This window comes from Ctenopharyngodon idella, chromosome 8, assembly GCF_019924925.1.
Source record: "Ctenopharyngodon idella isolate HZGC_01 chromosome 8, HZGC01, whole genome shotgun sequence".
In the NCBI taxonomy this organism is placed as follows: Eukaryota; Metazoa; Chordata; class Actinopteri; order Cypriniformes; family Xenocyprididae; genus Ctenopharyngodon; species Ctenopharyngodon idella.
In genome coordinates, this window is record NC_067227.1 from 10,108,471 (window position 1) to 10,125,031 (window position 16,561).

At 43.2% G+C, this 16,561-nt stretch overlaps 1 protein-coding gene across 5 annotated transcripts in view; it reads left to right on the forward strand.

The window, feature by feature from the left end:
• fgd (faciogenital dysplasia) overlaps positions 1-16,561 on the forward strand; it is a 43,841-nt gene that overhangs the window by 3,545 nt on the left and 23,735 nt on the right. For 2 of the 5 annotated variants that reach the window (XM_051902470.1, XM_051902473.1), the window contains exons 2-3: positions 15,599-15,733; positions 16,346-16,484. In XM_051902470.1, the coding sequence (XP_051758430.1) occupies positions 15,599-15,733; positions 16,346-16,484 (274 nt within the window). Of the gene's footprint in view, positions 1-5,753; positions 5,762-12,981; positions 13,006-15,598; positions 15,734-16,345; positions 16,485-16,561 lie in introns of those variants that run through there. The other 3 variants (XM_051902472.1, XM_051902471.1, XM_051902474.1) reach the window with 3 other exon arrangements.

Below are 16,561 nucleotides of genomic sequence, written 5' to 3' on the forward strand. Positions count from 1 at the left end.
TCTGCATTCTGCCATTAGACGTTCACACACACATGTAGAATTAATTCCAGACATGTATGAGGAAAAACACTAATACAACATGCAAACATTTCTTCCGAGAGGAATATTCCACCATATGCACACTTAATCTGTTAACAATGCAGGTTGGATGCCAGTATTTCTAGTAGTGCTGTCAACAGGGCTGAAAAAAATGCATTTGATAATTTTATTATAAAGACATTATTTCAGTGAGGGATGAAACATTGTACAAATTCATACAAAATCGCCTCCTCATAAAATAGTTACATAGTTACATCATTTTGTCTTAACCACTAAACCACCTCTTGTGGACAGTTGATTTTAAAAAATCTTGTGTTTCCCAATAACTAAAATAATGTCTTTTAGAATTCAGATATGATTAACATTTTTGAAATAATTTGAGATCTAGTTTTTCATCATTGAGCATGTTTACATTCACACCAATACCCCGATAACTCACAAAAATCAGCTAATTGAAATTTCACAGCAAAATACAGTCATTTCAATTGGAATTCAATAGAATTTTCAGTCACATAATCAGACATGGACACCTCAATAAAGAAAAATGGGTTAACGAGTTCACATGAACTGCTTAAGCATAATGGGGTTAAGAATGTGCATGTAAACCCACTCGTTGTCAGCCCTACGCTATAGTTTGGTGTTTTTGAATTTGCTCAACAGGGGGCGCTGTGGTTATATGGGGCCTGCTGGAACATTTAGTCAAGTTAAAAAAAACTCTGATGGTTCGCACTGGTTTGGCTGATGGTTTGTGTGGGCAAACTTACTGTAGCAGAGCTCCCGTGTGAATGCAGCGACGGCCTCGACAGACCAGATCAGTGCAAAAATTAATTAAGAATTAAAAGGCTGCACATCTGAGTGAAATATTCATGGTGTTCTTGTCCCTCTCCTCTGAGGGGTTGCTTTTGGTTTCAGATGGCCACATGAGGTGTTTGTGTGTCTGTGTGGAACGATAACATGGTATTAAGTGGAGAAAACACATATCTGGACACTGTGACATCGTTTCAAAGGTGGAGCAAGTTCATTATGTTTTGATGAAAGATTACAAAGACAAAGATTTCATTTTTGGAAAAGCATAGACAGATGCATAGGAACATGTATTAAACAGCTCATATTACGGACTCTTTCAAAGTCTTGATGTTGTTTTTGGCCTCTACTAGAGTTTTCATGCTTGAATGTTGATTATTTTCCTCATATTCTCTATTGTTGCAGCTCCTCTCTTCCCAGTCTGTCAGTAATGCTCTGTTTAGGTCCTGTCTCTATGAAGCCCCTCCTTCTGAAAAGCACAATGTGCTCTGATTGGTTGGCTAAACCAGTGTGTTGTGATTGATCTAGCACTTTTAAACGTGTTTGGGAAATGTCCTGCCCCTTACCATAACCACCAGTTCCCTTTTGATATGGTTCACCTGCATTGCGTCTGCTTTTTAAGCTAAAGCTTGTGGGGAAAACTCCTATTTTCTCCAAATGGCATTTCAGTCTGCCAAAACAGGCGGGGTTGGCTGCCTATGAAAGCCACAGAAATGCCAGATCTCATCAGAATCTTTCTCCTTCAGCGTGATCATCTTGCTGCTCCAAAGAAGACTGAAGCCTCTCTACTCGCCTCTTCTCACTGTCGAACGAGCCTCGCAGTGGATTAGACGCTCTGCAAGCGAACTTACTGAACAGCGCTCTGCAGACAAGCTGACTGAGTTTTCCCCTGCGGCCATCCGGTGATGTATAAAAGAGTAAATTTCAGTGACGCATATGACTCGCCGTGAATGCGGCTCGTGCAGGGCTCACCTGCCCGCTCTGGATGAGCACTCTGAATGCGCCTCTTGCCTGGGTCGCACCCACTCTGAGGCGGCCCTTCTGGATTTCAGCTGCATGCACTGCGAGAAACTGAATCTCGCCATGCTGCGCACCCGGATCATGCTCTTTAGCTATTCCGCCGCTTCCTCTCTCTTTCCCCTCTTGAGCCGAGGCGAAAGAAGAAATGAAGCTGCCCAGCTGAGCAATGAGGTGAAAGCAAGCTCACGTCGGCCCAGTGCCTGCGTGCCTCGCTCTCCCTTCACTTTGACAAGTCCCCTGTGATCATCTGGCGCGAGCGGCTTGATCTCATTCCGCAGGTCTGAGGAGGATGTGGACTCTGTGTCGCTGGCCGCTTCTGACTGTGAAGAGTGGGCGAACTCCGGCGATGACTCCGCCCCTGTGCCACCTAAGCAGGCTGATGAAGCACGCCCTTGTCTGGACTCGGAATGGATGCGAGTCCTCACTAAAGCTTTCGAAGAGCTCGGCTTGGACTGGTCGGCCCCAAAAGAGCCCACCAGCAGCCAACTCAACGAGTGGTTCCTGCAGCCAAGGCGCCGCCAACAGGCCCCTCGCCAGCGGCCAGCCCCTTTCTTCCTGGAAGTCCATCAGGAACTCACTAAGGCGTCGCACACCTTGTAATCGGCACGCATCCACTCTTCTTCTTCGGCCGCTCTCTCCACGGTTGACGGCGCCAAATAAAAGGGCTACAAAGCTCCCCTCTGTGGAAAAAGCTGTCGCTGCACATCTCTGCCCGCCCACGGCTAACGGCTGGAAGTCTAAAACTGCACATCCTTCCAAGCCCTGTAGAACCACATCAGTACTCGCCTCTAGAGTGTTCACCGCTGATTGTCAGGCCACCTCAGCGCTGCACACCGTGGCGGTCCTTCAAGTGTATCAGGCCAAACATCTCCACTCCGTATGGATGAGTCTGGACCTGAACCGGCTTTGTTTAATGAGCTGCGCAGTGCTAAAGACTTGGCCCTGTGCGCCACTAAAGCCACTGCCCAAGCCATCAGTCGTTGGTTCTGGAGTTCCACATGTGGCTTAATCTCACTGAGATAAAGGATGCTGCTGGACGGCTCTTCTCGATTCCCACGTTTCCCTGTCGGGCTTATTCGGCTCCACGGTAGACGGCTTCGCGGAACACTACATTGAGGCACAGAAGTCATCCCAAGCCATGCGTCACTTCTTGCCTAAAAGAGCCAGCTCCACCACTGCCTCTAGTCGCTCCAAGACAGCCCTGCTGACCCAGGCCAACTTCAGCACCCGTCCAGCCCCAGCCGGAAGTCAAGCCACGCCTCCGCTGAGCAGTACCCTTTTCCGAAGCGTTAAGGTGCTAGCCCCACAGACCCCTCTCCTCAGTCACCTGCAAGACTTGGATTTCAGGGTCAACCTTGGCAAGAGCTTGCTGCTTCCCAGCCAGCGGATTCCCATCCTGGAAACAGTCTTCAACTCAGCCCAAATGAAGTCTTGACTCTCTCAGGAGCACGCCTTAAAGATCAGGAGCATGGCGGCCTCATTCAGGACGGGTTCCTACAACCCCCTCAAGAGGTTTCAGAAGCTCCTCTGCCTCATGGCGGCAGCTTCCTCGGTCATTCTGCTAGGATTGCTCCACATGCATCCACTCCAGCTCTGGTTGAAGGGCCTTGTCCCAACCCGTGCGTGTCGCACAGGCCGACACATTCTCAAGGTCACCCACGGCTGTGTCAGAGCTCTGGTCCCTTGGAAAGCTGCTGGGTTCAGTTGCCAGGAGGAAGGTAGTCGTGACAGATGCCTCCAAGATGGGCTGGGGTGCCCTGAGCGACGGCAGGATAGCCTTTGGCTCGTGGACGACCCCGATGTCAGATTAGCACATCAACCACCTGGAAATGATGGTGGTAATTCTGGTCTTCAAGGAGTTCCAGCAGGAGCTTAGAGGTCATCATGTCCTGGTCCACTCAGACAACAGGACGCTGGTTGCTTTCATAAACCACCAGGTAGTTCTCAGGTCTCGCCCTCTGTACATTGGCGAGCCATCTTCTCCTATGGCATAGAGGAACCTCCGCTCAGTGAGGGTGATTCACCTGCCAGGCTCCTTGAACGTAGGAGTGGACATGCTGTCACGCAGCGGACCTCCTCCGGGTTCTTGACTCTGCTCTTCAGGCACGGGTGTTGTCAGTTTAAGATTCTTATGGACTACGGTCTGAGCCTCTTACTATGCAGCTGGTTAGGGGCCCTCAACTGAGCGCCCCCTAGCTGTCGGCTCACTGAGCAGCTTCCTTTCTGCGCTTGTAGCAAGGCGCTATTGGATTAAGTTACCCATAAGCGTCAGCTTAAAAAGCAGATGCAATGCAAGTGAACCGTATAAAAAGGGAATGTTTATAGGCAGCCAACCCCGCCTGTTTTGGCGGGATGAAATGCCATTTGTCTGTGAAACTCACAGACATGAACCAATAAGGCCTCAGGATTTGGAGAAAAAAGGAGTTTTCCCCATTAGCTTCAGCTTAAAAAGCAAATAAATGTCACTCCTCTTCTTCACCTCGTTCTGACACAAACAGTTCAGTCATTTCCAAACAACCGCTTCCTAAAAAACAAAATGTACTCCAGAAAAACTTCAGTCATGAATAAAATCTGTGTGATATGTACAACTAGTTGCTAATGCTGTTTTTAATCTGTGCGTGTGTGTGAAATAAGATGTAAAATACTCATAATCACCCATTACTCTAAGTATTTGTTTGTAATCTGTTTCTCTAGAGCATCTTTTTGAAATATTTGTGTTTCCTCATATTTTCAATTTATGAGGAACAAATACATAGAACTATTGCAATGAGGAAGTGAATGGTTTACCATTGTTTTAAATAAATGATGACTCAATGATGCCAGTCTTCTTTACTGTCAAACCAACGAAGGACACTGACTTAAATGTTTAATTCACTTAATCATCATTTACCCGCCCTCATATCATTCCAAACCTCTATGGGTTTTTCTCAAAATTCTGCTTCCTCTCTTATTAAAATCTGCTGGTTTTGTTTTCACCCGGTTCCTAATTCCACTTTCTCGAACATCATGCCACAAAACCACCATCACTTTTCACACACACTCAAAGTAATCTTTGATAATAATCATAAATGTTTCTTGAGCAGCAAATCAGACAGCATATTAGAATGATTTCTGAAGGATCATGTGACACTGAAGACTGGAGTAATGATGCTGAAAATTCAGCTTTGATCACATGAATAAATTACACTTTACTATATATTCACATAGAAAACAGATATTTTAATTTGTAATAATATTTCACATTTTCCCTTTTTTTTTTGATCAAATAAATTCAGTCTTGATGAGCATAAGAAACTTCTTTCAAAAACATTAAAAAAATCTTACTGACCCTAAACTTTTGATTGGTTGTGTGTGTGTATCATTAACTTTTCCATCTCTTCTCTTTCTCTTTAATTTCTCAACTCAAAATAATCATGATTAATAATCACAGTTATAATTTTGCTGAGGACTTGCTGAAGTTTTTCCGGCTTATCCATTAAACAAATACATGCACTTTATTTGTCAACAAAAGCCCTTAAACATCTGAAGCCTGCTTTCTAAGATCACGAGAAACAGCCGACACATTTATCACTGAATGCTGTTAAGATCAAAATAGCAGTTATCGATCTATTGAGCGGCAGACTCTCTCTGTCTCTCACTCTGTCCTTCCTGACCGATTTTTCCATTCTCTCTTCCTCTACCTCCCTTCGTTTTCCCCCGCTCCCGCTGTCATTAGTTGCCATGGAGACGTCTCCACGGCGTTATTGTGGAGCGGTGGGTGTATATTGTTCACGGAGGGGGATTTGGGGACAGATAGAGGGGGAGGAGAGCGGCGGCTGGAGGAGGGGAGCGGATGAGACTCGTCGGACGTGTTGCATTGTGCCGAGTTTGTGAGATAGTCGCGCGGAGAGCACAGCTGGTGAGTGCTGCTCATTTTCTAAACGTTTATGTGCTTGTGATGTGTTTGTGTTCTGATGGGCAGCAGACGTTATATCTGATGCTCTGTGTCTGTCTGTGGAATGTGCAGTACTAACAGTACTAGCGCTCAAGCCTGTTGAAATATACATGCTCACCTTTCTTGTTTTATTGAGAGATTTGTGCTGGGCTGATGTTATGCTGCTGCATCCTGGAGGATTTTTCTCTCTCTCTTTTTCAGTTGTTTTAATAAGTTCTGACACCTTTTGTTACACACTTTTAGGTTTACATGCTATATAATGCTCATACTGCCTTCAGTGATCCTGTAATAATGCTTGATTCCACACTTATACTTGTGATTGGAGTGAATCCCTAACCCTATTAAACAACTCACGCTGTTCGTGCTTCAGACATGATATGATCTGATAACACCGTCTGGTCAGACTTACTTTTTTATGTTTTTTTTTATTTATGATGCCCAAACTGTTGTTTGAAGTTTCACACTTCCATGTAACTGAAGAGATTTTTTTCAACTCAGTCTAGAATATCACTGAGATTTAAGGGTGCATGAGCTCTTTTGACCACCCAGAACTCCCTAGTGACGCCCTAGCAACCACACAAGAATCCTAGTGACCTCAGAGCACCTTAGCAACCACATAGCCCTGCCCACAATGCCCTTGTGTTGTGGCAGCAACTTTTGCACTGGAAAAGCTATTCTGTTTTTACTACAGAAAATGTAGGGAAATCCTGTTGTGTGTTTAATTCTAAGAATGGTATGAGTTTCTACAACACTGTCAGAGTCCTTAAAAGGTCTTAAATTCAGTTATATCAAATTTAAGGTCACAAAAAGTCTTAAATAATGGTATAAGATAGAGATGCACCAGTTGACCGGCCATAAATCAGAACCGGCCGTTTGGGGGGTTTTTTTCTTTCTTTTTTCTTGCCGATCTCTATTCCGGACTTGTGCACAAACTGCATTGCAATAATTTCCCAACATGTCATTTGTGTGAAAATATGACGAAGTCTGTAAACAGGACATTAAAGGGATAGTTCACCCAAAAATGAAAATTATCCCATAATTTACTCACCCTCAAGTCATCCTAGGTGTATATGACTTTGACTTTATAATGGTAGTGAATTGGGCTTGATATTTTAAAGCCCAAAAAAGCACATTTTTGAAATTATACAATCTAAATTAAATCAAAATCAACTGCTCATGCTACATGTGTGTAGCATCTTTGGATCGTGATTAAAATGCAGTGCTGCCTCTAATTTCAAATGGCTACAGATATTTTTTGTTAAAGCCCAGTTTGGCTTGTAATAAAGCAAATAAACAGCAAATAAATTTATTTTAAAAAAAGATATCGGAATCGGCCAATTTCCTTGTAAAAAATCGGAATCTGAATCAGCCATGAAAAATCACGATCAGTGCATCCCTAATATAAGAAAAGTCTTAATTATCATTTCAAGAGGTCTTAAATTTGAGGACAGAAAAACAGGAATAATGTGATTATAAAACTTCAATACATGATGATTTAATTGTGAGCGCTGCATGTTCCAAAGTAAAAATGCTGTGCTGTTGTTCATTCTACAGGCTTGTGGTTTCATTTCTGCAAACAGAAACAAGTCTGCTAAAGAGAAATTTCATGTCGGCACGTTATTTGAGCAGACTTTGCTTTTCTGGTAAGCGTGAGCGGCACATGAGTGGAGTGAACTGAGTGCCGGTACAGGCGCACCTGCTCGGTCAGAGTTGTGCATCTTATGAAGCAGAGCCGCTCGCAAAGTTACAAAACATGCTGCGCGAGAGTGAAACCTGAGCTCTGAACACTCTGAAATATATATGGGGCAGCATATATTTTCAGCTCATATTTCCTGTCTTTTTTCTCTTTTGGCCAAAAACCGAAAATGCCATTTTCGGCAGTCACAATTTCGGTGCATCCCTACAAAAAAGTTTTTTTTTCTGTTACTGTAATAACCCTGATGGCAGCTCATTTTTGAGTGACTTCACTGATACTAATCATTACACATGCAGGTTTGAAGGATGTCACAGATTCCGGCTGTGATCGATCTGTTGTCATAGCAACAGCCATGTTGGCCGTGGCTCAGTGTGAACATGGACTTACTCTGAAATGCACACACACTCTATCTCTGTGAATGTGCATGTGTGTTTTGACACTTTTGACTGCTTGAAAATGAAACCACTAAATGCTACAAAACTGTACAATGTCTTATTTTTGATTTGTTGACTGTCTTTTAAGCGTGTTTTAAATTGACACAGCTCTCTAGAGTCCAGTGCATTTGTTCAAATTATAATTTGACAGAAAACATGGATGTGAAAATCAAGAATTTACTTGCACACGTAAATGATTGTATAAGGAAAAGTGTACATTCTAGGATCTTTAATTTTTAGGGCTGAATGTAAAGCGATAAAAATAGACCTCGCCAGTGTAATGGTGTATATGTTCACTAGCTAAATCTGTGTTCTTTACTGACTAAAGAAAATATGAGAGAGAAAAAAAAGACTGGCCTTAAAATGATGTGTATATATATGACATTCGCACATGACATTTGTAAAAGGAGTGCAGTAATGATGTAGTGACCTTCATGGGCTGTGTGTGTGCGAGTGTGTGTCTGTCCCGGGGCGTTGTGCAGTGTATCTCTCCTGTATTCATCATAGAGGTGTAGTCAGGACACACACACACACTCACTGGGACTGACAGATGGCTCTATATCTCTCTTCATCTCACTGCTGACCCATTTCCCTCTGTGTTCGTCCAGTATATGCAGCTGATGGTGGTCTGTTTCCACGCCTTACCGTCAGAAACACACACACACACACACGCTTCATGTGCTGGTAGATGTTGGTGTGGATTATGGGGTTATGAGCTGCTCATTATCGAGTGGCATATTGTGCATGATGGCTTACAGCCGCTCTTCCCTGGAGAATCCGCAGCGTTTCTGCCTTTTCCTCTTCCTCTCTCACTGTCCACATCCTGCTGCGTGTGTGCAAATTATGGAGAATCTGAATATGTTTTGTTGGCCGTGTGAAGTTGACCATTATGCCACTTTCTCGACGTACTCATGTATGACAGCAGTGAGATATTCAGCAGTTCTCAGCCTGCTCTGGATGTGCAGCTATAAAGAATATCACACACAAAGTATGTAAAATAATTTCAATTAAATGCATCAACAACCATGTTTTATGTGATTTCAGCATTCCTGTAGTTCAAACAGTAGATCATGCCAAAGGCAACGCCAAGGTCGTTGGTTCGATTCCCAGGAAATGCATCAACTGATAAAATTTATGCAATGTAAGTCGCTTTAGATAAAAGTATCTGCTAAATGCATAAATGTAAATGTAGTTGTCACCGGTGGTTGAGGCAAAAAGGAAGCAGTATCTTTAATGAAAAATAAAGTAAGGTACACACTTCTCAGGGTTCTCAGGAAACAAAAACACAATAAATGGCCCGCGGTGGAGCCATGGTTGAGCCGTGGTGTGGAGGCCAGCCGGAACCAGGGAGAAGACTGACAGAGGCAGAGCCGGCGGAGACCCAGGCGGAACCGAAAAGCCAAAGAAACCGAGCGACACCGAAGGACCTGGAGGCCAAGGTGGAGCCACAGGGACGAGCGGCCGAGGTGGAGCCAGGGTGCTGGAGGACTGAGGCAGAGCTGGAGGGAAGAAGGAGCCTGACGGAGCCAAAGGGGTTGAGGGACAAGGTGCAGATGAAGGCCCAGAAGTCCCTGGTGGAGGCAGGGTTGACCAAGCGGAGCCGGAGGGATGACGGTCCCAGGTGGAATTGAGGGAGTGAGTGGTCAAGTTGTCAGTTCAAGCTGGAGCCAGGAGGTTGGCACACCAGGGCGGAGCTGGCGAACTGTAATCCCAAGACGGGTCCGAGCTGCTAAGTGAAGCCAGTGAAGGAGCAGCTGAAGGGCTGAAGGGAGCCAGCGGAGACAGGGCCAAAGAACTGTATAGCATAGGCAGAGGGTTATGAAATGTCCTCCAGCCCAGGGAGGGTGGCTTGGTCCCGGTCAAAGTCAGATCTGTCTGCCCTCTGGAGGTCATGCTCCATTGAAGACCGGACGAAAACAGGTCATTAAGGTGTTGAGGAGGGAGAGACAATGTGGACTTTGAAACACGGACATAGAACCAGGCAGTCAGACCGAGGGAATGGCATGCCTGAGCTCAGCAGCTCGGGTGAGCACAGCACACCAGGCCAACGATCGGCCGTCGGGCAATGTCGGGTCGTTGTTGAGCTTCGGCCAACTTAGATTTTTCAGTGTGTTCTGCACCGTTGGCTCTAGTTGGACACCATCAGTTTTTTTTGGGGCCAATTCAACATGTAGAATTGGTGTCTGGCCGTCGGTGAGAGAGAGAACTCCGATTGGCTGTTCAGCTTAGCGAACGAGAATAAGAGCAAAATAGGGAGTCAAGGCGGTACAGACAGAAGGCTGTTCTAATTTTACGTCATCTTACCTGAGTGTTCCTGGGTGAATATTTTAATATGAACACGAGCGGAGTGGAATATAGAAAGTTATCAGCATGATTGATGTTCAAAACGGTAATCACGTACCGCTTTGTTTACGGTTTGTGCATCTACAGCCTGCAGTGCCGGTTTCCCTTTTTTAATGATGAATATAGACGAATATGAAATGGGCAGTTGTCTCCTTTACATGCAGGCGCAGAACGCACGTGCCAGTTGACAGTTTGCTGTAGTCCTTTCGGAGTGTTTAAGTGCAGCTTTTTTTGCCCCGACGCGAGGCGAAGCGAGGTGACATCACTGTCGGCTTTCATCGGCACTAGTTTTTTGGCATCAGTTTGGTGTGTCCCTGCCCTTAGACTGGTCATTCTACCAGCAGGGAATAGTCCAGGTAAAGGTCTGTGAAGGTGATTCTGTGCCTCTTTGGGATGGCACCACAAGGTGCCATTCACTTGCAGAATGCAAACTTCTGGAAGGCACATAAGTCTGAAGTAGAGTCTAGGTATAGTGGTGCAGAGCCCGTGATTGTTCTGTAGGCAAACATCAGTGCCTTGAATTTGATGCAAGTGGCTATTGGCAACCAGTGCAGATTGATGAAGAGAGGTGTGATGTGTGCTCTCTTCGGCTTGTTTGCTCTTGCTGCAGCATTCTGGATCAGTTGCAGAGGTTTGACAACATTAAAGTACAGTCTGGGTAGAACAAGAGCTTGGGCAAGGAGTTGTGTAGCATGCTCTGATAGGAAGAGCCTGATCTTCCTAATGTTGTATAAGGCAAATCTTCAGGACCGGGCAGTTCTAGCAATGTCGTCTACAAAGTTTAACTGATAATCCAACACGACTCCAAGGTTTCTGGCTGTTCTGGATGGAGTTATGGTTGATGAACCTAGCTGAATAGAGAAGTTGTGATGAAGTGTTGGGTTGAGATATGAGCAGCTACCGTCGGATCATCTGGCAGGAATGAGAGGTTGAGTTGTGTGTCATCAGCATAGCAGTGATGGGAAAAGCCATGTATCTGAATGACAGATCCTAGTGATGACATGTAGATGGAGAAGAGAAGTGGTCCAAGCACCGAGCCCTGAGGCACCCCAGTAGCTAGATGTTGCGACTTAGACATCTTACTCTTCCAAGACACTCTGAAGGATCTACCTGAGAGGTAAGACTTAAACCATTGGAGTGTGGTTCCTGAGCTGCCCTTTGTCATGAGGGTTGACAGGAGGATCTGGTGGTTAACTGTGTCAAAATCAGATCCAGCAAGATGAGTACTGATGATTTTAGAAGCTGCTCTTGCCAGTCTCAGGGCTTCAGTAACCAAGAGCAGGCCAGTCTCAGTTGAGTGTCCGCTTTTGAAACCAGACTGGTTGTTGTCTGTAAGGTAGAGACTTATTCAAGTGTCTTAGCAATAAATAGAAGAAGGGATACCTGTCTGTAGTTAATCTATATTATGTGCATAAAAGGACCAAGCTGAACATATTTAGACAGTTTGTGAACGCTTTTTTTGTTTTCAGACAGTTGAAAATAATTTTTAAAAAAGTCCAGTACAAACGTTACTGCTGCTCATCAACAGTAGCTGTCACGACAAGAGCAATCCTCTGTAGGCTAGACTGTCCCATTTAACAATGCTCAGTTCGCCCTTCACAGACGTCGAAGGATGCAGCCTCTGAATTGGGACACAGCTAGTATCTTGAGAGCTCAGCTGCAGGAGAAATCCAAGACTGACCCAGAGACTTACTAACACATGTCCTGACCTTCATCTGAATCATGTGTTTGTACCTACTTAAATATATCTTGGGGAAAATTGTACCCATAAGTGGGATAAATCTGACAAAACCTTTGAGGACATTCTCATTTGTAAAAAAAAAAAAAAAAAAAAAAAAAAATTATATATATATATATATATATATAAGTTGCCGTATACAAACACAACAGAAGTCTATGGAATGTACCCATTTATATAGTGATGTATATGTGTGTGTGTGTGTGTGTGTGTGTGTGTGAAGAGCATGAAGTATCAGTGTTGCAGCTATTAACAATAACTCAGTTATTTGGATTTCTCCCATTTTTTTTTTCTCTCTATTAGTTCAGTTATTTAATCATTTAAAATCAGCGTACCCGTAAGAATCATTCACAATCCTTTTAAATACATAATATGATGTATTTCACACTGAAGCAGGATATTCAATGTCAAATAAACAAATGTAGGATAAGGAATAGATTGGTGTGTCTCTGTATGACAGACGGTTGAACAATAAGAGGGATTAATGACATCAACTGAAAAGGAAAGTCGTTTCTGCAACCAGGGTTTTTTTTTTTTTTTTGAAAGATTTTGAATCCCCTTTTCTTTTATTTGGAATAACGTGTATTCATGCCTTGTTCATATTAAAGCCGGAAACATGCGTTTGGATAAAGCGAATAGGGTCAAATTTGCTTTATTAAAACTGTGTTCTATAATTAAGGAAGCTCCGGAATGTTCCCAAAGGCAGATTTAGACGGATTTAGCTCATTTGTGTCTCTAAATTATAGTTAAGCGCACACACACACACACACACACACACACACACACACACACAGGGTTGCGTGTAAAGCGGGTTTGGCAAGTGTAGTTCTCCGCTGCTAACAACAGCAGTTGCAGTTTTACTCACCTGTCACAGGTGTGTGTGTGTGTGTGTGTGCTTTACATATTCATGAGCTAACAGGGAGGTGGCTGCAGACACACACCAAACAGTTTGAGTCAGTCCTGAGGAGAGAAACTTATTGGACTATCAGAGCAGTAAGTAAGTCTCACGTTTTTCTTTGTTTCTCTGACATTATTTCTCGAAGGTTGCTTTCTCACAGCTCACAAGACATGGAGATATCAACAATCATAATCATTTTGTTTTAAGTATCCAGTTAATAAACATCATCTTTTCTGATGTTTCTCCTAAACTTGTTTATATTCTCCAGTAGACTATAAAACTAGTACCAGTATAGAGTATTATTATGGTCTTGAGTTTTATTTGAAGACTTTTGAGTTCAAGATCTCTTAGTTTTGATGGCAGACTTTATCTTGGTCAAAGTAAGCACAGTTTGAGAGATTGTTGAGGACTTTTCTGAGATTATCTGACTGAAGTTTCCATTTGATCTCATCATTTAGGAGAAACTGTTGATGTTACATGTTTTTCTTTCCTGTGGGGTGTAGATTGATGTATTTATTGACCTCATTGGACTGACTTTGATGAAGTGTTCAGATTTAAGGTTAATCCTGTGAAATGTGTTATCTACATGTATTTGTCATCAAGACTGTCAAGACAAACGTTCATGCAAATGCTGAATGAGTTCTGTGGTCTGTAGTGAAGAGTGATCAGTAGATTTTGAGATGTAATCATGTCTGTACTGATGCTTCAGTCGATGGCTGCTGTCTGTCTGCTTGTGATAAAGGTCGAGTCTCTCAGCTGCTGGACAGAATGTGTAATTATAATGAGATGAAACAGCAGAATGGTAATTAGACTGTGTGAAATGTCTAGCATATGTCTTTATTTTTGTGGTGTTTTCTGGGTTCGTTACAGCCTCTATGGTGTAATGTCTTTGGGCTACAACATGCTGTCAGTTACCACAGAAAATAATTCACACGCATCCCTCACTTTGTAAAAATGAAGTTGTGTGTTCAGTAATACAGTTACAGTGGGAGTCTATGGGTTCAAATGTAAATGTTGGGAAAATGTTTGTCACGTACTGACTTGACTTGATCCACAACAATGACACAGACACAGGAAGGATGATAGACTCACATTTAATAACCACTAGGAACCATACAGAGAAACACCAGCACAAGACAATGAGCTGAAGATGACTGAGGGTTTAAATACACATGATGATACATGATGACGTTATACATGATAACAAACAAGGGTATCTATGGAAACTAACAAGATGACAATAGAAACAAGGAAACAGGAACTAAACTACATCAAGACAACAGATTATCAAAACAAGAGTCCCTGAGACACAGTGAATCAGTACTCAAATGCACACAGTTTTGAAAGCTGCTGGTAGATTTAGATGTTAGTATGAAAAGTGCTGCATTACATTTAGATCTGTGGCATTATATTTAGATGGTGGCATGAAAGGTTGCAGTGATGAACATTGTAGCCAATCACAGACATGTTATTGAGCTCATGAAAGCAGTGATCTTGTCATTGAAACTCAATTTTTGGTGCGAGTCCACTGATAAACTTGCGCTGTTTGATTGACAGCTTCAGCGACTGTAAAGGGAGCGTTCTTTGATTGCTTTCTATGTATAATTTAATCACGTTTAAATAACCGATTATTTTCATCCTACTAAGAGAAACAATGTGAAGTTGAGAATTTAGTCGCTGGTTTGATTTACTGACACACAGACAAAGAACGTGATTGATTTACCAAAGAATCCACAGCGAAATGTACCGAATACAAATAAATAAAGCTTAACTGAGACATTCACATTGTTGAAAATAATTAGGATTAGGATCTTTGAAAGGTAATGTTATTTTAGTCCTGTATCGCTCTTCTCTCCTCCTCATCTCACTAACACACCAGTGGGTGGGACTACTGTTGCAGTGATGAAGTAGGCGTTGATTTCTTCTGTGGAGGCGGAGTTTCACCTCTCTATGAAGGGACGAGTTGTTCGCTGGGCCTGGTGTTAATAAAAGCTTTTATTGGACTAACAAGGAAGTTTTCAGGATATTCTTATAGTATGATGACCTCTAATGTAATAGAAGCTTAAGGAAAAGTTGATTTCTCAATTCATGACCCCTTTAAATATTGAAGAACAGATTGAGTAAAAATATAAACGTAATATAATGCATATATTTTATCAAAACGCTTCTCTGTACAATTATTTTTCTAGCTATTATGAATGTCTTTTCTGAGGTAAATGTGACGTTAAGTGTCATATTGTTCTCCAGCTGTTTTATTGACGTCTTTCCACGGTTGAAACACTGATTGACGGATCACATGATTCATGATTCATTTCAGGAAGTTGTTCTGTATCTTCTGATGTTCATTCATGTTTATTTGCTGCTGTAACATGTAGTAAAGAGGAAGAGGTGATCGCTGCAACTACAGCCATCTGTCACCACACAATAATCAGACACAAAAACGCATTTATTGACTGAATCTAGTGACAGAATTTGAAAGATGAGACTTTGTTTCATATCAGAAGTAACAACGCACAAAGATTATTTCTATTTATTGGATGGGAGGAGCTACAAAGTTATGTTCATTCATCAACTGAAAACAGCATAGACTAAAAGATCAGTTTTTGGGATTTAAGAATCGATATCAGTTCTTTAAAGATCTGTGGCATCACATACGCATTGATACTGTTTTTTTTTCTGCTTCTTTCTGTAGATTTGTACCCCTGTGGATCTGTAGAGCAGCCTCAGAAAAACAAGACTCCGCCCCCTACCAGGCCATGCCCCGCCCAGCTCACAGAGAGGCCACGCCCCCATCCCTCAGCCACGCTCCAGAAGTCAAAACCACACGGTATTAAACAGTTCACTGTTGTTCAGTCACGCAACGCATCAATGATTTTATTTGTCCTGTTTCTGGTTTTCCAGCATAAGTGTGTGTTTGCAGTGTGTGTGAACTATTTCTGTGGCTTTCACATATAGTGCAAAACAGACAGAGGAAGGAAGTGCAGACAGCTCAGAATTCAGCTCTGCTTCCTGAATTCAGCTTGACTTTGTAAATTGCATCATTAATGTTATATTTCACTCAGTCCTAACGCACTTATGCATCTCATCTAATAAACACTTCACATATTTAAACTCATTTGAAGCAGTTTATCCGCTCATGCACACACACTCTTCATCTTCTTTACTTGACTTTTTGTTGTGTGTGTGTTTGTATCTCGTTGTATAACCGCAGCTCTTTTCGCACGCTCATCTCCACTTCCTGCTCTCACTTCAGGAAGTCAGTTTCTCGGACAGCTGAAGTGTCTCCATCTTACTTTCTTACTCTTAACTGGCTTTCGATTGCTTGTTTGCATGCGACTGCGGAGCGATGGGAATGGAGGGGAATCTCTCGGGTGCAAGCGAAGGTCCTGGAGTGTGATCGAGTCTGTCTGAGCGTCTTCTGTCTCTGTGTGTCTCTCAGTACCCCCTAAGCCTGTGCACCTGCGGGCTCGCGTCCCTCCCGCGCCCTGCCGCCCCCTTCCCCGTCCTCCCCTGAGACCCGGAGTCCCGTCAGCAGGGCCGAGTGTGGGCCGGCTCATCCAGAGCTTCCACAGCTCCAGGTACGTGATTGAACACAAATCTGATCCCATTTTATATCAGGTGTCTTTAACTACTATGTACTGATGTTTAAATTAAT